General features: G+C 47.7%; 1 protein-coding gene across 1 annotated transcript in view; it reads left to right on the top strand.

Annotated features, from left to right (window-relative positions):
• The first annotated feature begins 4,231 nt into the window (after window positions 1-4,231).
• The window catches only part of CACNA1G (calcium voltage-gated channel subunit alpha1 G), a 230,784-nt gene continuing 210,457 nt past the window's right edge, over window positions 4,232-24,558 (top strand). The window contains exons 1-3 of the mRNA XM_019542480.1: window positions 4,232-4,558; window positions 5,475-5,608; window positions 23,485-23,582. Of these exons, the coding sequence (XP_019398025.1) occupies window positions 4,247-4,558; window positions 5,475-5,608; window positions 23,485-23,582 (544 nt within the window). The 5' untranslated portion in view covers window positions 4,232-4,246. The remainder of the gene's footprint in view (window positions 4,559-5,474; window positions 5,609-23,484; window positions 23,583-24,558) is intronic.

Here is a 24,558-nt window from a genome sequence, read left to right as displayed (position 1 = left end):
AATTTCTTTGCTCCAGAGTAGCTCCAGGGACTTAGCTGAATCAGTCATGGAGCGGTCACCTGAATACCTGCCATTTGTTTGCAGTATAAGAAGTTGTGCAAGATTTAAGTAGCAGACCTAATAAAGCTAGTTGCTGCTCTGCGCTCTTCGCTGTGGACTGTGCAGGCAGCTTCCGTCTGTGGGTACCTATAATACCTTCCTGCATTAATTAGAGGAGCTGAAGCCTCTCCATAGGCGCACGGTGCCCGTGCTGGCCAGATTCCATCTGCACTGCAGCCCCGACAAGATTTTTTAAATATTGCTTGATCTTGTGTATCTGCTGCCATCGTACCCCGAGGCTTTTTTCTCTCTTTTGATCCAGTTTTAAGCCATCACTGTTTCTTGCTTCCTATCATTTATCAGTCAGAGGGAGGTGGAGAGAAACCCATGATAAATTCAGGCTGGCTGAGAAATAGAAAGCATCCATAGTGAAATATGGTGATGCTGAGAGGCTCCGATGCCCCACTCTGCCAGGCCCTGTACAGGCAAAGGATGAACAATGGAAATAGGTGAAGGAACTGCTGTCATCCCATTTTACAGCTGGTGAGGTGAGGTGAGTGAGGCACAGATAGGTCAAATGACTTTTTCAAGGTCACACCAAGTGCCGGTGGCAGAGACCAGAATTGGCTGCAGATCTTCCGAGCCCCAACTGTTAGCTGCCTTTCTTTTAAGGTAGGTCCTCCAATGAGGCCACTGTCCCCTCCTCCCCCGATCAGGGTGGTTTACTGAGGACCACAGGAGTCCTTTCTCCTCTGTACTACAACAGGGAGCTGTACAGATGAGCCCTTGCTTACAGCTGCTGCTCTTGCCGAGGGGGCTACAGCAAAGAGATGCCCTTTTGGACCTTGCAAGTGGGCAGAAGGGAAGCAGGGGAGGGTGGTGAAGTTCACCACAGTGGGGAAAAGCAGCAACTGGAGATGACGCCAAATGTAGCTACCCTCCCTCTGCGAAAAGGAGCTAGTGTGGTGTCTGCTGATCCTCAACCAGTCACGGAAGCCAAAGATCCCATCTATGCACCAAATAACTGCCAGCAGGATCGGCAGCACCACTGAATCCTGCCTCCCGATTGACATTTCACCAGCGCAAGACCTGCACCTATCTCTGATAGCGCTTTCCACTGCCAGGAAAGGCTCTAGAGCAGGCACTGCTTGTTTGCAGAAGCTTCTGCCTGTCCGTCTGTCTGGCTTTCCAAGTCCTTATACCGCGAAGGATACGACTTTTGAGTGCTCCTGATGCCGTGTTGAGCATTTTGCACAGCTCGTCTGAAACGCACATTCTGTTGCCAGTTTGGGAACTTAAACGCTTCAATTTTTTTTTATTCTTTATTTTCTTAAAGGCTTTGCAGTTCATCACTGGCTGAGCCAGGGAAGTTGCTGGCTCCACAAATGGATGCCGTCCAGCCCAGTTGAGTTCAGGGAACACCCGCAGACCGAAGGCCATTGCCTCTGAGAGCGTTGACCCCATCGCCGCAACCTGAAGGTTGGAATTTCTTTTCCGATACCATGTAAACACTCCCTCAAAATAAAAGATCCAGATTCCCAGCTTGCAAACGTTGACTCGACCCGGTGTGATTAAACAGGAATCCATGTCCGAATGCCCTCCACCTATGAACATCCGAGGGCCTTTGTCCCATTCATGAGGCTGCTGGTTTTCTGTAATGTTTTAACCTGTTTAAGGTATTTAAGTATAATGCAGGGACTCCAAAACTTTGCCCGGCTCATTGGCTGCCATGGAGATTTGTGATGTTCACAAGGGCTACACTGACTTGATGCAGAATAGAGGAGCGGGACATGGACATGAGCAAGGTGGTGCTTTCCACATGGGGACCTGTAGTCTGCAGGTCACAGGCATCTGCATCAAAGTCTAGGGGGGCCATGAGCGGCTCCAGCCCCGGCACTGCGGACACCTGCACGGCTGTCCTGTCCAGCAGGTTCCAGATGATTCTGCTTTCAGGGATTTGGGGAGCCTTCAGGTGATTAGGAGCTCAGGTAATCAAGAGACAACCCAGCTGTAGTTGCAGGGAGGAGCCACCTAACTAGAGGGCTTCCCGAAAGCTCAGTGCCTGAAGACAAGAGAAGAGCTACTTGGTGCAAAGCAGGTACAGTCTCGGCCTTCGTCGGTGGGAATTGAACCTAGGGTCCCCAGCACCAAAAGCCCAACTTTCTTCTGCTTCGGTAAAGAAGCCCCTAGTTTTGCTCTCCACAAACGGGAGGCTCTCTCTTTGGGGCCGACCACTCAGTCAAACAAGGACTTTTGTCCAGATCTTTATGAATGTCACAGTTTCTCTCTCCTCCTCCCCTTTCTCTTGCCCTGTTTGGCTGGCCCGCTTTTGGGAAGCCAGGCTGCTTAGTCGTTTCTTTTCTCTGCTTCTTCAGCCTCTCGCATGCAGCCTTTGGGGCATCGCTTCCCCTGGTCGGCCATTCAGTTAACTGGGGTTTGGCTTATAGCTGCTTCTGCTAATGGGAAAATGCTATATGGCCAAGTCTGCGTTCTGTAACTGCACCACCCGCTCCGCCTGTCCCAAAGCTATTTACTCACTTCAGAGAAGTGCTGGGACACCGGCATTAAATGCTGAAAAGATCCTGCAGTGCAGATGTATTATAAACACAGCCGGAGAGGTATGTTTTTCTTGCGCGGCACTTCAGCACCGTACGAAGGAACGGTTATGGTCAGACACCTCAAGAATGTGCTGGAGTCGACCAAGACTCCTTGTGGCCACCATGTTGCGACTAGAGCAATAAGTGAGATCTCAAAACATTGTGAGTGCGAGTGTAACAGTCTGGCTGTGGCAGTTTGCCATTTTCCTTGTGTCTACAGATTGAATCTGAGAAACATCCTGGAAAGGAGGCCAGCCCTAAGGCATCTCCCTTCAAAGGGGAGGAGAACCTGGTGCTAATGTGAAAAGGGAATGCTAGAGTTGCGTCTAACTGATTCCTTTCTCTCTTTTTTTGTTGCATGCCTTTTGTGTCCGCCTAGGCTTGAAAACATTGGGAATGCCCACTAGAGGGACACAGAGAAATTCCTTTTGTTCAGTTCCAGGTATCAAACTTCTTTATGTGGATTTGTTGCTGCAGCTCAGATTCTCCTGCCTGCAAAAGTAATGGCTTTTGTGTCAATCTATCCCACTACAGCTCAGATATTTAATAATTCTTCTATTCTATGGCAGTCGGGGGGGGCTTGTGTCCCATGGAGTCTACTTAGCCTTACAGTGGGTTAATGTTTCAACCCATGCTGATTTGGATTGGGAATGAAGAGCATCATCATTTGTTCAGGGAAAATGCCCCTATGATGGGTCACAACACAGTTAATAGAAAATCAATGCGTCATTCTGTAAAGTGCTAAGAAGTGACATTTTTTCTGGTGTTCCCCTGTCCCCCCAGCCCCCAAAAAAGTTTTACATTGTTCTGTTGATTTGGTTTTGTAATGTGTGGTGCCAGCACACTGAAATAACACCGTAGCTGCTTTATTCAGCAGCTTCTTAAACATTAGTCATACTCCAGTCAAGACACCATGGGGAAAACATGCTATCATTTTGTCATGCAGGTACCAAAATAAAAAGATAATGGTTCACAGAGTGCAGGATTCCTGTAAGAAACCAGCTACAGACCATTTTGAAGGCAGAATTCAGTGATTGCTCAAACCTTAAGCATGTGCTTTTTACTTGAGCACTTGCTTAAGTGCTTTGTTGCCTTGAGAAGAAGCCTTTAAGGAAGGCATATTCAGAAGATGGGTTTGCACCCCTCCAGAGGTCTAACGTCCTGGAAAAAATGCTGTTCCAATTGCCAGCTGAGACCTAAAAAACCCTAAAGAATCAGCCCCCTAGACTCTTTCCCAGGTTTTACATGAGACTCAAAGCAGGTTAGGAAGGGACCTTGAGAGTATTAGGGAGCGATGTATAATTCCCCTCCGGTGCTTGTGTGTTCAGTAAGGCTTTTCCTTGATGGTGACACTCCCACAAGGATTCCTGTCTCATACAAATCCCCTTTTCCCAGAAGCAGCATCTGAGTCAATCAGATAAGTCTGCTGGCAACAGAGAAGTATTGGTACCAGGCTCTTGGATCAAGGGGAGAATTTTAGTAAGGATGAGAGTGGCTGTCTTGAAAAAGAGCAACCTTGGGAACCCCTGGATTGAAAAAGGGTTTGCGTCTCTGGCCAGGCTAGCATTACTCCCTTCGTTATCATTTTCTTCCATAAAATCGGGGTTAAGATGGTGACCTTCTTTATAAAGCTCATTGGGGTACACAGGTGGCAAATCTCAGAGAAGAGCTGGATTTCATTATTATTTCCTGTTTGTGCCTTGGCTTCCTTAATCCCAGCGGGTGAGAAGGATGGGTTGAGTCCTCCTAGGTCCTTCCCAGCTTCTGCTTGGAAAGGGCTGTTGGTTTCCTTGACTGAGCGCCTATGTACCTGGTTCGAAAGGGTCAGCATGCTGGTGATTCTCCTGAACTGTGTGACGCTGGGCATGTTCCACCCCTGTGAAGATACCGCCTGCGGCTCCCCGCGCTGCAGGATTCTCCAGGTATGGACCTTTCCTCACTGACTGTTTCTAATTGAATGGAGGCCTTGGAAGGTTTCCCATTTGTCAGTGTCCAGAAGCACTGTTAGGTTTGCAAAAGGAAAAGCCCCATTTCTGTTCACAGATGCAGAGAGAGAAAATGAGCGTGATCCACACGATGCTAAAATTCGCTTCTGCGCACATGTAAAAATGCCCCGAGACCCTTTACGAGCCTGGGCTGTTGCCTACAGTGAGGATTTCAGCTGTCAGAGGGCTGTCATGCCAGTGTGTGCGCACTGGTGCAAGCTCTTGATGTCAGGCAAGGCCACTGTCATCTGCCTTTTGGCCCTAATGCAGCTTAAACCTTCTGGAGGACAGTAGGGCTTTTGAAAAGAGCTGGGTTATAGTGCAGGCATAATTTAAAATACTCCCTCCCCCCAAAAGTGTTGGTTCCGTCTCTTTAGGATTGGAGGCCCATTGATTGAACTGTGTGCAGGGAGGTGCACCGTTGCTATCTGAGCTGTACCCATTTGCAGAACTTAGACCTCAGCATCATTAATCAGAGCTTCATAAGAAGCCCACTACAGTCACCTGAAAGACTCGTTGACTTTAGTGGGCTTTGGATTAGGTCCTCAGTACCTTTCATCAGCCCTATTGATTTAAAAAACAGCAGCTGAGGGAAGTTGCTGGGGAACCTTCCTTGAGCTCAGTATACAATATAAAGTCATCTCCTCCCAAAGTCTCTCTTCTCTCGGTCTATATTGCTCCGTTTGGGCCATCATGGATCAGGAGATGCATGCTTGTACCCATGTAGTGTGTTTTTCTCTTTATCACAGTGGGGCAGACTTCTGTTTTTATTTTTATTTTTTGCCGCTCTGTAGTTCAGGGGGCGGGCACGGCTGTTCTTCTTCTGAACTGATTCTGCTGCTTTGTTTTCTAGAGCTTCGATGATTTCATCTTTGCCTTCTTTGCTGTGGAAATGATAGTCAAGATGATTGCGCTCGGGATCTTTGGGAAGAAGTGCTACTTGGGAGACACGTGGAACCGCCTGGATTTTTTCATTGTCATAGCCGGGTAAGTCAGGAAGGCCACGGGAGGCTGGAAGTTGGTGCTTCTGTTTGCAGCCCTCAGTGACGATCTGCTGCACCGTTCGGCTAGCTTTGTCTCGGAGGACAAAGAAAGCCCGTGTTGGTTAACGCCAAGGCCCAACTGTTTCTAACATGTGCTGGGATGGTTGTGGTTATTGATTTTTCTTTTCCCAGCGGGGACAGCGTCCTGGACTGTAGCTAGAACAAGAGGCCAGCGGCAGCTTCTCTCCTGCGGTGCATCATATAAGACCTCGTCTTTTCCCCTGAATTGTGAAGCTCCTGCTACCTCCTTACTCCGCATCTGCCTGGTAACTGGGACAATTGCAACCAGCTGTGGCAGTGCTAGCGTTAAGTTTACAGACAGCAGCAACAAAAGAGAGAGTGGAGGAATGTTACAAAGACGGTTGCCTTTGTTCTCCGCCAGCCTGCGCGCTTTCCATACTGTAAGATCTCTCGCTCAGCAGCTCTGGGCGGACTCAGCTGGCACTCGGCTAAATTATTTTTCTGGCTCCAGAAATATTGGTAGTTTCAGTTTCATGCAGATTGCCCAAATGGATGAGGTTTCAGCAGCTCGTTTAAAGCAAGGGCCTGGCTTCCAAGAAGAATATTTCAGTGAAATGTGCGTGATTGCCCTTTTTTATTGTTGGGGGAAAGCGACCAAGTTTGCCTTTCATGAGTGTTTTCCTTTCAGAGGCACCTGGTTTAAATTAAAGGCTCCTCTAGCACCCGAGAATCCCCTGGCTGTGGCTGGAAATCCACATGAAAAGTTCCTGGACCACAGCCAAAGAGTTGAGTTTCCTTGACACATTCAATGCTCAGAGGCCCTTGCCTCACCTCCCTGCTCACTCGGAGAGCCCAAAGACCTTTGGGAATCTGGCAATTTTTTCCCCCTTCCATTATGTGTATAATTAACCGGAATTTCCTGGAATGGATTGGAGGATCCTAGAAATAAACCACAACTGCGTCATTTCCCAGGTTGGGCAGTTGGCAGCGAGCTCGCTGGCTACTAGGAGAGAGCTGTGTGTTTGCTCTTGGTGCATGATCCATCACTGCGTCTCCTTGCCCGGCCCGAGTTGATAGCACAAGTCCTTGCAGGTGAGCGCGGGCTGTTGGTAGGGGCTAGGGGAACGCAGTGAGACGAAAGGGGATGAATTTGAAAGTCAACCGATCTTGCGCCACATGCAATTAGACCCTGGAACTCCCTGCCACAGGATGTCATTGAAGCCAGTAAGTTTCTGAGATCCAAAAACAAAAAGGGATTGGACTCCAGTATGGAGAACACAACTATTCAGATATTAGCAAATGGAGAAAAAACATCTGGCAAGAGATGTTAAATGTTGTGCTTCAGGGTTTAAGCCAGCTCCAGCTGCCAGAGGTAGGGGTTTTCTTGCACTTTCTTCTGGAGTATCTTTTCCTGGGCACTGTCACTGGCCCCAGAGGCAGCTACTGGAGACATGGAGCCTGGGTCAGATCCCATGTGCAATACAAAAAAACACTGGATTGTAACAAAGTCCTCCAGCACAGTTGTTCTTGTCATCTGGATGTGCCCTTATGAGTGTGAATTCTTAGTGTAAGGCTGCCATAGGAAAATACTTTCGTGTTGGCCGCCAGGACAGGTGCTTGTGTTGGATATCCTCCAAAAAAGCCTGCTAGCAGAACATGGTAGATCAGGAACCCTTTCCTTTGGACCAGTCTCATAGTTGCATCCACCCGGTATCACGATGTCACTGGACCACGCAGGCTTACAGCCCACGTGTCTGAACAGCCACTGCAGAGGGTGGAGGCAGCTGGGGGTTGCATCTGCCTGGTGGGACTGTATGGAAGGAGCTTCAAGTGCTCATGTGTGCATGCCAGGCTGGGAAGAAGGGCCTCTGCCTCCGGTAGCGATGTACTCCGTGACTTCTGTGTTCATTTGTTCTCTGCCGTCTGTCCGGTGGACAGAGCTTTGGTTCCTGTAGGTCAGAGCTGAATAATTAGGTACTACATAGTCGATGAGGTGGCTTCCTGGATGTTCGTCTGTCACAAAAAGAGGTCCTACACGTTCGCCTCGAGAGACTCACGGTGTTGAAGTAACCACAAGATCAAAACCTGAGAGTTTTAGGAGGTCACTGGGACCCTGGAAAAAAACGAAGGTGGGGGGGAGTGCAGCTTGCCTGGGGCTTGTTTTACACTTGTGTTTCTTTCTAAACTTCTGGAGGTAAAAGCATAATTTTGTCTGAGCCCCATTCTGCCTTAATTTACATGAATAAGCCCCCCAGAAGGATCCTACCAAGTGTAGCTGAAGATACAATCTGGCCTCTTATAAAACCCCCCCGGCTGCCTACCTTCTTTTCCTGTAAGTTCCCATTACCTAGGACAGCGAAGGGAGAAAATTGAAGAGACCATTTGCACACACGTCTTGGCCAAAGCACTTACACTATTCTTGCCAGCTTAAGTATTAGTCCTTGAAGATCAGGGCTTCATCTAAAGCCCGCTGTGGAGTCATTGAGAGTCTTTCCACAGTCTTCAAATCAAGCTAGCTTGGTGATTTTCCTGGTGTTTGGGCTTTTAAGGGTGGGGCCTGTCAGGGAGATTTTTGTTCAACCTTTTTTCTTAATTTTAATGCTAGGAGGAGACATCAGAAGGGAAATTAGGTGCGAGCAAGCCTACCAGTTGAACGGGGATGGGACCATGCAGGTTCTAGGTCATTTACTTAATAAACATAGTTTGGAGGTAGTGTAGATCAGTGGTTTGAGCACTGGGTGCTTCTCCTAGCTGGGCCACCAGCTCTCTGTGGCATCAGGGGCAAATCGCTAACGCTCCCTGTGCCTCTCTCCTCTCACCTGTTGTTTGTCTGGTGTATTGATGTTGCAAGATCGTTAGCGCTGGGGCCATCTCATATGTGTTTTTTCCAGAGCTCGGCATGCAAGGGCTTTAGTCTCTGCTGGGACCTGCAGGTGCCCTGGCAATATAAACAGCGTCATAAAACAGTGGGTCTCAAACTGAAGAGGAAAATCATCGGCCAAGGTCATGGTTTGGGCACTCCGGTTTGCATTTAGTTACCCAAGTACCCCTTTCTCCCTGTGGCCACCATAAAAAAAGAAGACAAAAGGAGTATTTCCTTCTTCAAGACGCACACATGGCAGCATAGATACTGGTGCGGAACGCCCGCCTTTGATTCCCCCAATTCCCAGGCTTTGTTAGCACACATGGGGCATCTGCTGCGGAGGTTTTGCAGCCTTGCAGTTTGACCAGCTTCATGACTCCTGCCAGGTCAGCTTTGCCTCTTGCTAAATGATTGCTCTTTTCTTTATGTACATGAACTGTTCCCATCTGGGCTCTGTCAAAACCAATTCAGCTGACAAAGGATCGAACTAACTTTAAATACAAAGCAGGATATCTCTTTCCCTAGCAGCTGGACTTCACCTCTCTTTATGATTACTCCCTTCCACTTCTGGGACACACACTCCTCTACATCCTGCCTTTTCATTATTCCTAAAGGTAGCTTCCTTGTCTCTTTGTACCTTTTGTTCACCTATGTATCCCACCTTGTGGTCTTGAAAATTGAAAGCACTGGATGACTCTGCGATTAGCACCTGGTAAATGAAAAGGAAGGGATTAGTACAAAATGTCTGGTGTATGTAATTGGGGCAAAAAGCAGGTGAAAAATATGCCATTTAGAAGAGTAAATAAAACCCCTATGTTCAGCAACGCTGTGGGGTCAAACTTCCAGCTAGACAGAATCAGATTCCTTCAGTCCTTTCTGAATATAGCCAGGGACTTTTGCCTTCCCCACATGGGACAAATTATTTAGATGAATATTCAGGCTGCGGCACTAACTGCAGAATACGGAAGTCATGAAAGAACGACGCTTGAAGTTAAGACATCTTGCTGCCTTGGCTTCCTTTCCATCTGCAAACAGAGCAGCTGCTTTTGAGGAACTCCGGATCTGAAATGCCGCCAAGTGCTACTGAAGATGTTACGTGGAAGATTTCAGGAGAACAAAGCCCTTAAAAATATGTCAGGCCATGCCTACCGCAAAAGGCACTTACAAAAGCGGGGGACAGGCTTGCGCTGAACAACTGCAGCCCATCCTGAAACCTTGCTGCCCCTTGGCGCAAGTTGGATGTTTTAAGTCCATTATGCTGCTTTGAAAATCTCCACCATAGTTCCCAATAGGTGGACTTGGTAGCAGGTGGCTGTTCTTGTCCAGTCTCCATCCCTGAAGAGGACGGTGCTTCATGCCATCAGTGAGCACCTGCTGTGTGAATGAACCATTTTCCTCTGGCACATTTACCCAACATCTGAAAGGCACTAGTGCTCAGAAGGGGCTGTGCCCATACAGGTCAAGAAGCGCTCTGTCGTCCTGTCCCAGTTACGGGAGTTAATATTGCACGCTTTGAATCGTACACTTATGGCCTAAGCTTGCCAGAGGCCAGCTGGCCCTAGACAACCTTCTTTGGTAAGCTGGCATCCCACACGCTTGCCACGCAGCTGGACCGTCACACTCGCAGCCGTTACGGCATGAGCACCAGTCAAATGAATGCCGGCAACCAAATCAACAACCTTTTATGGGCATCATTTACCAGGAGGGAATAATGGCCTACAATGTCTGAGCGTAGATTATGTGAGGAGCTGAAACTTTGCTTCCTCCACGAGTGAGGTTAGCAAGTGGCCAGGTGACCCCTGGAGTTTCTCATACAAATTCCCTGATTATTAGTAAGGCTCTTGGTTAGTTTGTGGGTCTCTCTTCGGGAGGTGAAGAATGGCTCGTAAAAGGCAAAGAAGCTGGCTGAAATGATCGAACGTGGCATTTTCCCATAGAAAGTGCATACGGCGAGGGACACTGCTAATAACGCTATAATCGGAGACTGAACTGAGCTGAAGTGGTGTCCCGACAGGGGGTAAGTGGTACGTGCCATGCTGCTGTGATGATCATAACCAAATCCGGTTTGCTAATCATGTGATAAACCAAAGGATTTGACTCGGTCTGAAGTGGGATGGAGAGAGAGCTGACCAGATCTCCCAACCGACTTGTTTGCTGATGGAAGAGCAGGCGCTCCGAATCCTCGTTGCAGAAATAGTGTCTGCCTCAGGACCCAGGATTGAGCGAGCTACCAGGAATTTAGCTGATCTGTGTCAGCCACTTTTTACTGCCACCCCATCCTCCCCATGCAAACCCTTTCTGACTATCCCAGTGCAGGGGCTTTTTCAATTTCCAGACTGCAGGCATCTCTCTCCCCTCAAATCAGAGCCTTTGTTGCAGCCCAGTGTAACAAGAAATTCTCAGCCTTAGCAATAATCCTTCTCCCCGAAGCCCACTCTTCTCTCAGTCTCCTGTGAATGCTCCAAATCTAGCTTAATCTTCAGGCTTCATGATCTGAAAGGAAAACAGGAATTAACACCCTGAAGAGACCTAACAGGCCCTGCTCCTGACAAGTAATCAGCATTCGTTCTCAAACGTAGCCATGTGCCAGCATAGTATCTCCCCTTTTCCTTTCAATCAAAACCGTCCTCCCACCATTTCCTGAAAGACCCATAGAAAGTTAATTTACTGTAGCTTGATGGGACTCCGTTGATAGCTTTGGAAGCTTAATTACAGGGCAGGTAGCAGCAAGGCAAGTTTCCTCGTTACTGCCGTCTATTGAGACTCATCCCTGGCCTGGAGAAAGCTGTTTGAATGGGGAGAAGGCTTTTTCACTTCCCAGGGTCTGCCATTCTGCTGAGATTTGCCACATCTAAGGGGAAATGGAACAGTCCAGGAGCGGTAATATTTTTTTTTTTTTTTTTTTGGTTTTCCCTTCTCATTTTCTGTTGGATAAAAGTTTCGAGGGCCAAATTTCATCCTGCTCTATTTAGTGCCAGCTCAGTGACGCACTTATACCTGGCCGCAAACCAGTCCATTATAGTTGCATTGACTTCAGTGGGGTTGCAGTTAAATGTGGATCAAATTCTGTCCAACCTCATAAATTACAGTAGAGCGCCGTGTGTTCACGACAGTGCTGTTTGCTTCCACCGTGTTTACTGTTCTCTCCTAGATATCTCTGACCTAACAATACTCTCCCATATTAAGCAGGCCATATAATCATATGCCTGGTGTTATGTACTTATTTTTCCTGCTTCCAGATTGTGCAGAAAAGGACCTGGGGGTTACAGTGGGCAATAAGATGAATATGAGCCAGCAGTGTGCCCTTGTTGCCAAGAAGGCTAACAGTATCCTGGGCTGTATTAGTAAGAGTGTTGCCAGCAGATCAAGGGAAGTGATTATTCCCCTCTATTCTGCACTGGTGAGGCCACATCTGGAGTCCTGTGTTCAGTTTTGGGCCCCCCACTACAGAAAGGATGTGGACAAATTGGAGAGGGTCCAGCGAAAATGGTGAGAGGGTTGGAGCACATAACTTATGAGAAGAGGCGGAGGGAGCTAGGCTTATTTAGTTTGGAGATGAGAAGACTGAGGAGGGATTTGATAGCAGCCTTTAACCGTTTGAAGGGGGAGTGGAAAGAGGATAGAGCTGGACTGATCTCGGTGGTGAGAGAGGACAGAACAAGGAGCAATGGGCTCAAGTTGCAGCAAGGGAAGTTTAGGTTGGCTATTAGGGAAATTTTTCTCACTCGGTGGGTGGTAAAACACTGGGACAGGTGACCCAGAGCGGTCCATCCTTGGAGCTTTTTAAGCCCTATCTTGACGAAGCCTTGGCTGGGATGATCTAGTTGGGGGTGGTCTTGCTTGGAGCAGGGGGTTGGATTAGATGTGACCTCCTGAGGTCCCTTTCAACCCTCATTTTCTATTATTCCCTCACATGCAAAAATTTACAGCTAATACCGCTCAAGGGAACAACTGTAACCAAAGAGGCCAGTCTATGTTTTGAGACAAAGATGCTAGAAGACCAGGCACATATAGCAAGTGCACCAGTTCTGCGACCAGTGACATAAGGACTAACCCATTGAAGGATGGTTACATGTATTTGCACTGATGAAGTGCGATTGGTTCTGGGGCCAGTGTGTCCAGCCAGGCAGACAGAGCTGCAGTGCTAGTTTTTAGCTGTTATCCCACCAGCTGTGCATTTGCATGATGGAGATTAATAATATTGAGGCCGGGTTTTGGCCATGGGAAAAGCAACGCATTTTTGGCGATGTGCTGCATTTGTTTGTCGGCATCTGTGGCTGGGAAAACCTTGCTTCAGCGGTGGGACAGGGCACCAGGTAGATCGGGCTTTATTTCCAACTTAGAATTGGGATCTGTGTGTTTGCTGAGGGGCCAGAGCTCTCTTTGAAGACAAATCAAACTGAATAATCAGGAGAAGCCCAAGAAACATGCAGAAAAAATTGCTTCATCTTACAGGTGGTGTTGCCAAGAAAATCTTTCTTACATTTGTTTTACTCGTGAATGTGTTGTCATTTTTTAGGCAGGCAAAGCTCTTGGTTTAGAGGTGATACGTTTTATTAGACCAACTACATAGGAGCAAAAAAAATTCTTTCTTTGCAGGTTTTGAGGTTGAAACACCCTTCATTAGGCACTTTGCATATTATGATATAGTACCAAGGTGTTGGCTAGTGGTTATCTCTGAACATCCCAGTCTGGCTGGTCTCAGCGCTGCCTTTTAGATTCACAACCATTGTCACACAGTTCTGTAACACTGGCCACTTCTGTGACATGCCATTAAGTACTTTCCAGCCTTATTAAACTGTCCAACCCAATTTCACCAGCTCATGGAGAAAAAATGATTTCTTTGTGACAATGTAATGCAATTAGCACTAATTGTAGAGAGCATAATGCCTGCAACACGTCTCTGTAATTACAGTAAAGCTCACTAGCGATGAGAGTGGTACTATATTATCAGATCCCGGTCTTTTGAAACAGGACTTGGGCTGTAGGGTACAGAGTTAGGTGGGGTGGGGGGAAGAAATGTTGACGAATCACATAATTATGTTCCATTATTTTAAAGGGAAGGATTATGGGAGACTAGCTTTTAAAAGAGCACTTGAAGGTTAACGGGAACTGCAAGACAGACCTTGTTGTCTACAGAAGATTGGATGCGATTCCCACCTCACAGAGCATAAAACTGTGAAGTGTTGGGATTGAAAATGTATTTCCACCCAGACATCTGCAGAGCTGTTTGCAGTTTAGTGAGGCTTGAGTTGGTGAATCACAGCTGGGGGGTGAAGATGCTTTCTGACTCGCTGTCTCTTTGGAAACTCTGGCTGGCATGGTGGTTTTGAAGCAGCAGCAGCAGCTTTCCCCCTTCCGCACCACTTCCCTGGGCTGCCGAGTACAGACCTCCGCAGACCTCAACCTGCCGTTCCTCGGAGAAGTAAGCGCGGCAGAGGAGATGTCACTGCTCTGCCGACTCCTTAGCAATTCAGAGTGAAGCACTTGCAAAATAACTACCGGCGCAAGTCCTAGGGCCAGTTGCCTGGATAGTTACTGTAGCTCTGCTGGAACCCAACTGATTTGTCACCAGCTATAGGGTTGGCCATTAGCACCTGCCAGTCCACTGAACACATGAGCAATTTGGCCTAATTGGCTTCGGTCAGATTCTTTTCCCTGTAAATTGAATTAAGTCTAAAACTAGGTTAGTCTCGAAAAACATTGGCCAAATCCTTGGTTAGTGTTCATCAGGGAGTTAAATGAAGTAGGACAGTTTCATAGATTCATAGATGTTAGGGTCGGAAGGGACCTCAGCAGATCATCGAGTCCGACCCCCTGCCCTGGGCAGGAAAGAGCGCTGGGGTCAGACGCCTCCAGCCAGGTGCGTGTCCAGCCTCTTCTTAAAGACCACCCCCCCCCAGGGTAGGGGAGAGCACCACCTCCCTTGGAAGCTCATTCCAGATTTTGGCAACCCTTACCATGAAGAAGTTCTTCCTGATGTCTCACCTCAGTCTGCTCCCCGGCAGCTTGTGGCCATTGTTCCTAGTGACTCCGATTTTACTCCTGTCTGGAGTGAGTTGCACACGGAGAAGGTCCCTGCTGTTTTTTCACTCTTTCTAAAACAAGGCTTTGAACTTTTCAGGACAGTCTCATGTTTCTGGGCGGTGTCCCAGTGCCCTCAAGAAGTCCTTGAAATGGGAGTTTTGTCACAAATTTAGAAATGCAGGATCACGTCGGTCGAAGCCCTCTCCCAGACATCCCCGTGGTGCCTACCATTGCCGCTACATCAGTCAGCTTGTCCGTGTCATAATTGGATTGATTCAGTGCCCAAAACCATATCCCCACCGGACAGGTGTAGTGAAGTCTACTGCATGCTTCTGCTCCTGTTCCACTAGCTCACTTCAAAAGCTGCTAGCACGATTATAAATTACTTCCTGATTAAGATACTAGAAGAAAGACTCAGATCTTTGGTTCATTTCCTCTGCTAGAGATAGCTAGTGTGACCTTGGGCAAATCACTTAACCCCTTCAGGTCTCAGTTCTCCCATCTCAGCAAAAGGGGGTAATTAAGCTTCTTTTTTTTCCCATCTTTTACTTGCTTTGTCTGTTTAGCCTGCAGCTCTTCAGGGCAGGGCTGTCTGCAGCTGGGAGTACCTGGAGCCCCAGGGAAGTGATTTTTAAGAATACCAGCTGTGCTGTTCCACCCCTGATAGGCATGTGCTGGGTAAACAGCTGAGTTGGGGCATTTGCACACTCAGTTGTCCAGTTTTGGAGATTGCAGGCATGTTGCACATGTCTGGTGTATCGAGGGCACCTGCCATTGTAGAATTTCACCCCTTCCAGTAGCAGCAAAGGCTGAAAATCAGCAATACACTTGCGACGTGCAGCAGCTGGATTACAGGGGACAGAGAGATTCAAGGGGTGGGGGGAGGTGACAGTTAAATTCCCCCCCACACACACACACACATCCACACTCATCCTTGTGATTTCAGCAGCAGTCGTGAGCTTCCAGCCACTGCAGACTCATGCTTTTCATCGTGACACGCACACAGGCAGCCAGGCACTGGCTGGGGTGTTACCCTCTCCTGTGTTTTCTGTTTTTAAAAAATATTTTAAGCGAATGTCATGCTGATGGCAGACACTGAATTAGCAGTCCTGGAGACGAGTCTTCTGTCTATTCAGAGGACCGGACAGCAGCATTGCTATATCTTTCCTGTGGGCAGACAGGATCACATCCAACAGGGAGAGGCTCCATCTCAGTGGCCTGCTCACCTCTAGACCATTGTGCTGAGATGTTGAGCTGTCTTCAGTGATGCAAGTTCACGTGTAGTCAGAACCCAGCATTGTCCTTTCCTAGCAGCCTTCTGTGGTTGTGGTGGGAACTATACCCTACCACTCAACTGGGCTGTTTTTGAAGCAAGGACCTGAAATGAAAGGCTCCTCCGCTCAACCCTGTTATTCTAAAGCGGTAATTCTTGATCAGGGTGCCGCAGCACCCTGGGGTGCCCTGAAATCCTTTCAAGGGTGCTGTGGTGCGTCACACAGCGTTACCACCATTTAATGCGCAAACGTGATCCTCAAGATCAACCCAGAGATTTCAAATAGGAATCTCTAGCAATAATGCTCTGCCTGTTGCAGGCTTGCTGAGTTCTTTGCAGCAGAAGAATTTCTCTACTGATTTATCTGCTTTTAAAAAAGAGTGAAATTTAAGAGCTGGCATTTTCTGAAGGATGCCTTGAGTCTAATGAGGGGTGCTTTGAGTCTAAAAAGGTTGAGAACTACCAGTCTCAGTTGCAGAGCAAGATGCTAGGCACTCTGCATAAGCATAGCAGAACCTAGTCCTTAGAGATGAAGCTGAACCTGGTACCCCAGAAAATTTGTTGAGGGGTCAAAATCTGATCTTTGCACCTTATGCCTAGCTCTTAATTAAATCCCTGTAGCAGGGCTTAAAGAGTACTAGAGATCCCAGGATCACTGAAGCCTCCGGCACCACCTGCAACCAGCATGCTCTTTGTTTCAATGTCAGCTTTGTCGCTGGCAGCTTGCAGCTTTTGAAATAAGAGCAGCTCGGGCTAACTTCATCCTAGGCTCAGAAAACCTGCTGTTTAAAAGAAACCTCTCTCAGGCTCCTTCATAGCTGAGCTCTGATTCAAACCTGCTTGTGAAAAGGATAATAAAAAAAAAAGTTTTAGGACTTTTTTTTTTTAAAAGGAAGCCATCAGTTTCTCTTGGTTTTTCAGCTTCAGCCTAAGTTGTTGCTGCATCAAAACCCATATTCATCCTTTGCCCAAGCTCAGATGCATGCCGCTATTAAATGTCTTGGTACCAGAAGGCAGCCAAGGTTGTGAAATCTTCCCACCTCCAGTGCTATTATTTTTATTCAGTTAACTTGATTAAAATGAATATAATATAAAATTAAATAACTCCCATGAGCACAGCAAGACTTGTGAAACTCAAAATGCATTGTCTGAGCGATAGCAGAACATGACAAAGCATTCAAGGACAGGGAGCAAATTTCATTTTACGTTTCTGGAGATATGACACTGTCTAAATAATTTCCCCTTGTCTTTTCCATTTTTGATTGCTTTTTATTATCCACTGATTGCCATGCAATAGATAAAGAGAGATGAGACACCCAGTTTTGGAAACCTTTTTTGATAGAATAAGTCTAGGGATATTGCTTACGAACACTGAAATGCAGCTCTGTATCTTTATGGCCATAACTGAAAACTCCCCAGAGGAAGAATAGTCTTGTGATCAAAGCAGTGGCCTGGGACTTGGAAAATCTAGCTTCAGTTCCCAGTTTTGACTCCGGTTCGCTTTTTAACCTAGGGCAAATTTATCCTCATTTCTATGCCTGAGTTCCCCACTACCCTGAATCCCAGAGGTGGTTGGGAGCTGCTCAGATACGCTACCCCGATAAAGTCTTTGTGAATCCATGAAAGGGCAAAAAGGCAGAGATGGGAACAAAGCACATCTTCTGATCTGTGTGGATGTTGGGGAGGTGCCTATCTGCACAATGTGGCGAGTTAAACTGAAGGGTTCCAGTTCTTGTACCTCTCCAGACCAGCTCTTTAATAACCAGATCCTGTATTTTGGAGGATTTCTTTGTTAAAGTGAACACATTGCAGTACATTTGCATGCCAAGTTCAATGTGCAGAATACTGGGCTACTGCGCGATCTGTGGGCAGATCAATGTGTCAGCAGCTGCATCCTTCCTTACATTAGCTTTAGTCACCATGTGGCCTCAGCATGATGACTTCTGTATAGAATCATGGTGCTTTCTTAACCAGGAGGCACTTTACTAAAGGAAACAGCTCTGATGACAACAACATACACAGCTCGAGTTCCAGCTCTGTCACCCTTGCTTACCAGGGGCCAACATCCTGTTGAGAGCTCAAGAAAAGATGCAGACACCAGGGCTAGGGACAGACATTCAAAAAGCCTGAGCCTGAATTGATTCAATCTTTGCAGGCTTGTCTAATCTGCCTAGGGTGAACCAGTTTGCAACCCAGCAAACAACTCCTCTGGACTGAAGAAATGCAGGTACATGCCTGCAGTGGCTCAGGCTAGAAGCTGGGTGGTGCTAAAGCAGCCCTCCCTTCCCTTTTATAGTGCTGAGATGAGGGAGGGTAGGCAGGACCTCTGATTAGGGAGGGGTGTAAACCCCCATTCTGCCTGCACCATGTCAGGCTTTTCCCCACTCACTGCTCAAGGGGCAGGAATGCTGCCAGACCCCACCCCCAGGCTGGCACTCTGAGGGAAAGGGGGATGGGGTGCAGTGCATGGATCTGTTGATGATACGGAGCTTTTCAATCTCCCTCTCCCTGCTTCTTTATAGTGTCTGCAAACATCACAGGTGAGGGAGCCAGCAGGGAGCTGATAACACAGCATTTATCAGCCCATTAACAAAACAAAAAGCCTCTCTCATTAGTTCAAGCTCTTCTTAAACAGCTTTTTCCAAGGAAGGAAAGGAGGGACATTAACAGCTGACCTGTTGATTAGCTCCAAAAAGCCCTAAGCACATACTGTTCTGTCTGCCTGGCCCAGTGAAATTGGAGCCACTAACACACAGACACCTCTCAGCATTAGCTAGCATGCCACATGCCTAGGGTCCATGGGGCTGGGGCCCATGCTATGGAAGATGGGAGGGGGGAATCCTTGCTTGAGCAGCAGGGGGTGGGGGTCCAGGGGAAACAGACCTTGGTAGGCCTGCAGTCTCTGCCAGAGCTCTGGCTAGGGAGTAGAGAGGAGGAGCCAACACTGTCCTCTGAATCAGACAGCCCAGCCCAGGTGTGCAAAACGTCTGGGATGCTGGGGGGGGGGGGGCCCTCTGGTTTGGCTTAAACAAGGAAGAGGTCTTGGACAGACATTGCATAAACCAGTTTGACCCAAATCAGTTAAATCTGATACTACATTCAACCAGGTGTATCTTAAACCATTTTCAGCCATGCTGGTTTATGTGCACTGAACTTATATTTCTGAACCAATTTCTGATCACTTAAACCGGTTTATGTGTAACGTCTGTTCCTAGCCTTGGAGGATTTCTTAGTTAAAATGAACATCATGCAGTACATTTCCATGCCAAGTTCCATGTGCAGAATAGAGGACTACTGTGCTATCTGTGAGACATCAGTATGTCAGCAGCTGCATCCTCACCTTACATTAGCTTTAGTCACCATGTGGCCTCAGCATGATGACTTCGGTATAGAATCATGGTGCTTTCTTAACCAGGAGGCACTTTACTAAAGGAAACAGCTCTGATGACAACCACATTCACAGCTCGAGTTCCAGCTCTGTCACCCTTGCTTACCAGGGGCCAACATCCTGTTGGGAGCTCAAGAAAGGATGCAGATGCCTAGTAGCCATGGGCGATTGTGCCTCCTGAGTCTGGGGGTGGCACCAGATCGCCAACAGTGGGAGGGGGTCCCCCACCAGCCTATCGCCAACTGGGGGGATCCCCCCAGTGGCCAGTTGCCGAGCCAGAAGTGCACTTCCAGTTTCATGGCTGGCACCTCCAGGGAGTGCACGGCCGATCTCAGGGGGTGCACATACACCTGCGTGCACGCCCTACACATCGCCAGTGCTAGACTGCAAGTCAACCTACCATTACACGTCTTGGGTTTGCCCTGAGGGGCCATAATTGCATCTGGAGGTGACAGAGGCACAGACAACTGTAGGATAACTTGCACTCTCCCTGGGAAGGTCGTGCACCCTGAACTGTGTACGTGCGTCTTGCCCAGGTTTGGGCAATGCAGCTGTATTCTGCAAGCTCAGGAGTGACAAAACACTCTCTGCGTGCCCCAAACCCCAAGAGTGCTTGTTTAGATCTGTAATCCTCGATCTGGTCCACGTGACAAATTTGTGCTTGCCTAGCTGTGAAAATCTGTGAAAAGATCATGCTCTCAAGCTCACGTTGCTGGGCCAGCAAACCCCCCGCTCTCCCTCCCCTCCCCTCCTGAGCCAATGGACACCACTATGCTGCGAGAAGAAGGCCTCTTCCTCTGTGTGGGGCGGTGGTGTAGCTAAGCCAGCAGGGAAACCTCTTTTGCTGCTGCTATGGACTGGTAGGGGTCTCTGCCAACACAGCTCTGCAGCTGTAACAGCAGCAGCACCCCTTGATGTAACCCAACCTCCTTGCTTCTGAGACACTCTTGGGGCTGCCATCCGACAGTCGAGTCTTTTCATCGGTGGAAGCCAGTGCCCGGAGCTTCTGAAGCAAAATGCTGTGATGATGGTAGCTATTTTATCAATAATGTGGGCATCTGGTCCTCCCCCTCCTCCACTTCTTTTTTATCTGTCCCCCGAAGCAGTAATGCATATGCAATAGTTGTTCTTAAAACTCCAGTCAACACAAACCCAACGGCTCTGATGTCTCTTTACGCACTATTTTAATATTTTAAAACTCACTCTGACTTCTTTGGTCTCCCCCTGGTTCCATATTTTTGCTTTTTTGAAGCCAGTTTGCTTGCTAGCCGCGGAGACAAAGAGGAGAAGGAAAAGCAGGGCAAAGTATAGCGGCGCGTGAAGGATTAAAAGAAGGGGACTTGGGACTACTTGTGCAAGGCATTTTTTGGCATAAATGCCTGGGGCGTAAAGACTGGCTGGTTGGGTCTAGACCATTTGGCCCAGCGATCCTCTTCTAGAGCGGAGTCTTCCCTGTTCTGATTTTCTGAAAGAGTTGTTGTAGAGGGACAGTTGTGCTATTTAGCCACATGCTAATGTTTCAAACAAAAGGTCCCTATTCCAAATCTTGCCTGTGCTTTCAGGCTGTGCCCAAGCAGGCCTTCGCCCTCCCTGCTCTTTGCATGTCCTCTCTGGTCCAAGATCACAGACATTTCCCCTCCTGGAATAGCCCTTGGCAGACAGATTCTTTCAGTCAGCCCTTTTGCATATCCTGTCAACAGCCCAGTAGGACCCCTGCGATGGCAAATGATCCTTCTGCTTTCTTAACCCACATCCCAAATGTTTCCACATTCTTTTCTAGGTGACTTGAGAGATAAGGGGCTTTTGAACACTCAAAAGAGTCTCAGCATGTGATACAAATTAATTCCATTTCATACCTCCTATTTCTAAGGCATGCACTTTCAAAATCATTCGGTGGTTTGTCTGCACCTTCTGTGCTTTTGCATCCACTTGTTATGATAGAAATAACCAGTGCATTGAAGATTCAGACTTTGATCCTTAGTCTGTAGATTTTCAGTGACCAAATCTTGCTTTAAACAGAAAAAAGTGGCCACCACCTTTTCAGCATATGATGCCATTTGCTTCTGGACATCTCCGCTACCATGCACATTCCTGCTATGAATTGAAATGAATTGATTCACCTCTTGCATTCTTTAGGTTCTTAAGTAATACTTGATGTGGGAATTGCTGAGGGAGGTTCTACTTTTAGATCAGTTCTTCTCTTAATTGAGTATTAACCCCACCTTTCTTTTGCTTTGCCGGACAGTTTTTCAGTCTGTGTTGTGCATTTTTTTGCTCTGCCACTTAAGAGCTATATGTCATCAGCAAAATCCAGCTCTTCTGGTGTCTATTTTATCTACGCCGCCTACACCCTCAGCGGTAAATGGGCTGCAGGTTGTAATCAGGAATATGGGGGTCAAGTCCCGTGAATGTTCAACAAAAAATTATTCAGACTGGAACAGGTGCAAAGGAGGGCTGCAAGGACCATCAGAGGAACAGAGGACCTATGTTATGTGAGGAGACTGAAAGAGTTTAGCTTTCTTAGCCAAGTAGAAGGTGGAGGGGAGATAAAGCCATTTTCTATAAGTACAGCAGGGGCACCTGGGAAAGAGAACATGTAGATGAGCTACTTAGGACAAAGTTGTACACGAGCAAATGTGGAAAAACTGGCTGTGAATAAAGTAAGGTTCAAAGTTAAAGGGTTTCTAACTTTCAAAGGAGTGAGCTGCCAGGCTCTCCATAGGAGGAATAGGTCAGACCGCCTAGCAAGGCTTGAGGTAGAGCTTGATAAATTCCTCAACAGTATTCGGTGCCTTTTATAGCAGGTTCCTGGACTCCTTTTGAGCCCCGTACTCAGTGTGCAGCTTGGGTTGGCTGGAGAGTGTCCTTTAAAAAAAAAAAGTCTTTGCTGGCAGAGTTCTTCTTCAGGTGGGTTAAAAAGCAGGACACAGCCCCGTTAGTGGCCTTGCTACTCCCTCCATAACCAATGGAAACAAGTGGTGTAGTGTCTATGAGATGTTATGAGCAATGATCTCAAGCTGCAGCAGAGGAAATTTAGGCTAGAGATTAGGAGGACCTTTCTGACTGTGAGAGTGGTCAAGCATTGGAACAGGCTAGGCGGAGAAATTGTGCCATCTCCATGCTTGGCAGTTTTCAAGAGCAGGCTAGACAGACACTTAGCTGGGCTTGTTCGGTCACGGATGATCCTGCCTTGGGCAGGGAACTGAACTAGACCTTGTGGGGTCGTTTCTAGCTCTTTCCTATGATCCGATGGATCAGAGACAAGATGGCATAGCAGGATGATTAAGGGCCATCTCTACCTCTTACAGTGGGGAGGAAGGATGGTCCAGTAGTAAAAGTGGTAGTGCGGGATCTGGGCGGTCCTGCCCTACCACTGACATCTTTTGTGACCGCGAACACGTCACCTAGTCTCCCTCCGTGGGCCCTATGGGGGAAGCATGCTTGCCATGGGTCCCACCAGATAATTTATATGATCTGCACCATAGACGACAACGAAATGCTGGTACATTTGACAAAAAATGAGTGAACTGCTTGTATGCTTTATAGCCTGGGACAAAGTCACTTAGGTCTTCTGTGCCCCAGTGTCCTCCACTGTTAGATGGGGATAATACATTATTGGATACCTGGGAGGAGTATTATGAGGTTAGCTAGTCAGCGTTTGTCCAGTATACTGATGATAAGAAAATATCATAGACGCGTATTGTTAATTTAAGCGTGCATGTGTGTCCGTGTGCATGTGTTCGTGTGCACATACTCTGTTGCCCTCCACTGGACGGACTTAAAATAACCCGGCTCTCTGCTAGACCGTAGGCCATTCTCTCCTCATTCAAGGAGTAGACCGCATAAACTGGTGCAGCCAGAACTGTGCGAGGTTCATCCCTAATATTCGGAGTCGGTTGTACTGCGCAGCACAGTGACAGGCATGAAATGTGAAGTGGCCGTGGATTGGTTACAGTGTCTGCGTTATGATGTTACCAACAAACCTTTCTATAGCCATTCCCCTCCTGGATGGTAGAATAATCTTTGGGAAGCGTCTCACCTGGAGCCTCGACAAGGAAGTAACTAAAATGAGAAAGAAAGAGAAAGTGGCTATGTATGTGTGCGCATGAAATATTCCCTCTCAGTGGCTTTATTCTAATATGCAAATAACCCCTCCTTAATTTCTCCAGAAAATGTTCCTGATGGGAAAGACTGAGTCGAAAGTGTCTCTGTGGGCAATCTGCACCTAATGTTTGATTTATGATGTTTGATCGTCTAAATTTTCTCCTGCCGGTCTTTGACGTGCTTCCATGTTTGTGTTTCCTGCAGCATGCTGGAGTACTCCCTGGACTTGCAGAACGTTAGTTTCTCGGCTGTTCGGACAGTCCGAGTACTGCGGCCACTGAGAGCCATTAACAGAGTCCCTAGTAAGTTGGATCTGATTTCTGTCTTTCTTTTAAAGTCCATTCTGGCTCATTATTTCAGGAACTCCAGGCCTGAGAGAGCAAGTACAATCTTTTTCTCACCTTGCACTTAAAATGTTCATCTGCTTCTCTGGAGTGGGTCAGCTCTTACAGCTGCTCTTGTCTTCTGCTGTTTATAGAGGGCTTCACCCCGCTTTTAAAAAACACTCCATCCATCTAGCCAGCTTTGGAGCAAATCATTTAATCCCAAAGGCAGCAAGAGACTAGCTGCATCTTTTCCAAGCTCATTCACTTTCTTAGCTGACTGCCCCCCTCTCCCTTTTTGGGGATGGAGCGAAGAGTTCTGCTCTGAGTTATGTTGCAAATTGATGAAGTTTCGGGAAAGCGGCTTGTGATGACTGGGGAGCTACTGGCTGAGTGCTGTGGCTGACAGGATGTGTGCGAGTCAGGGGCATGGTAGCTCATGGGCGGGGAAGACTTGTCATACCTGTATGTTGCTGGTCACCCAGAGGTACGCTGCGAAACGCATCTTCAGCCACGCGGTACTGTTTTGCCGTGTCTCTTTCTAAGTTTCTCAAGCATGGCAAAACTCTACCATCCTCTGTGCGGGTGCTTTTGCTCCAGAGAAATACATGCAGACGTTTGCTGGATCCGGTCTATGATTACGTGGTTTCCTTTAAACTGCGTGATCGTAGCTCAGGAGTGGTATGTGCAGGCATTTGCCGGTGCTGGGAGCTGCTTGGGGAACTCTGTTTAAAGTAATTTGGGGTAGAAGAGGGGGGTGGCAGGTCTGGGGGGTGGACAACGTTGGTAGGATCAGGAGTGGCTGCTGAGTCCATGGGAAGCATTCTCCATCTGGGGGTAAGTAGGTTGCGGTGGGGACTAAAAAGAGCCCAGTCAGAGCCAGGAGGGTTTGGAAGACCATAGTCTGGGGCTACTGGCTGGGCTTTCCCGGCCCCAGGGACAGGCTCCAGATGTG

The sequence above is a fragment of the Crocodylus porosus genome, unplaced genomic scaffold (assembly GCF_001723895.1).
Source record: "Crocodylus porosus isolate Cpor-Errol unplaced genomic scaffold, CroPor_comp1, whole genome shotgun sequence".
NCBI lineage: Eukaryota > Metazoa > Chordata > Crocodylia > Crocodylidae > Crocodylus > Crocodylus porosus.
The sequence above is the reverse complement of the archived record's forward strand: the minus strand, read 5'-3'. Positions and strand labels throughout refer to the sequence as shown.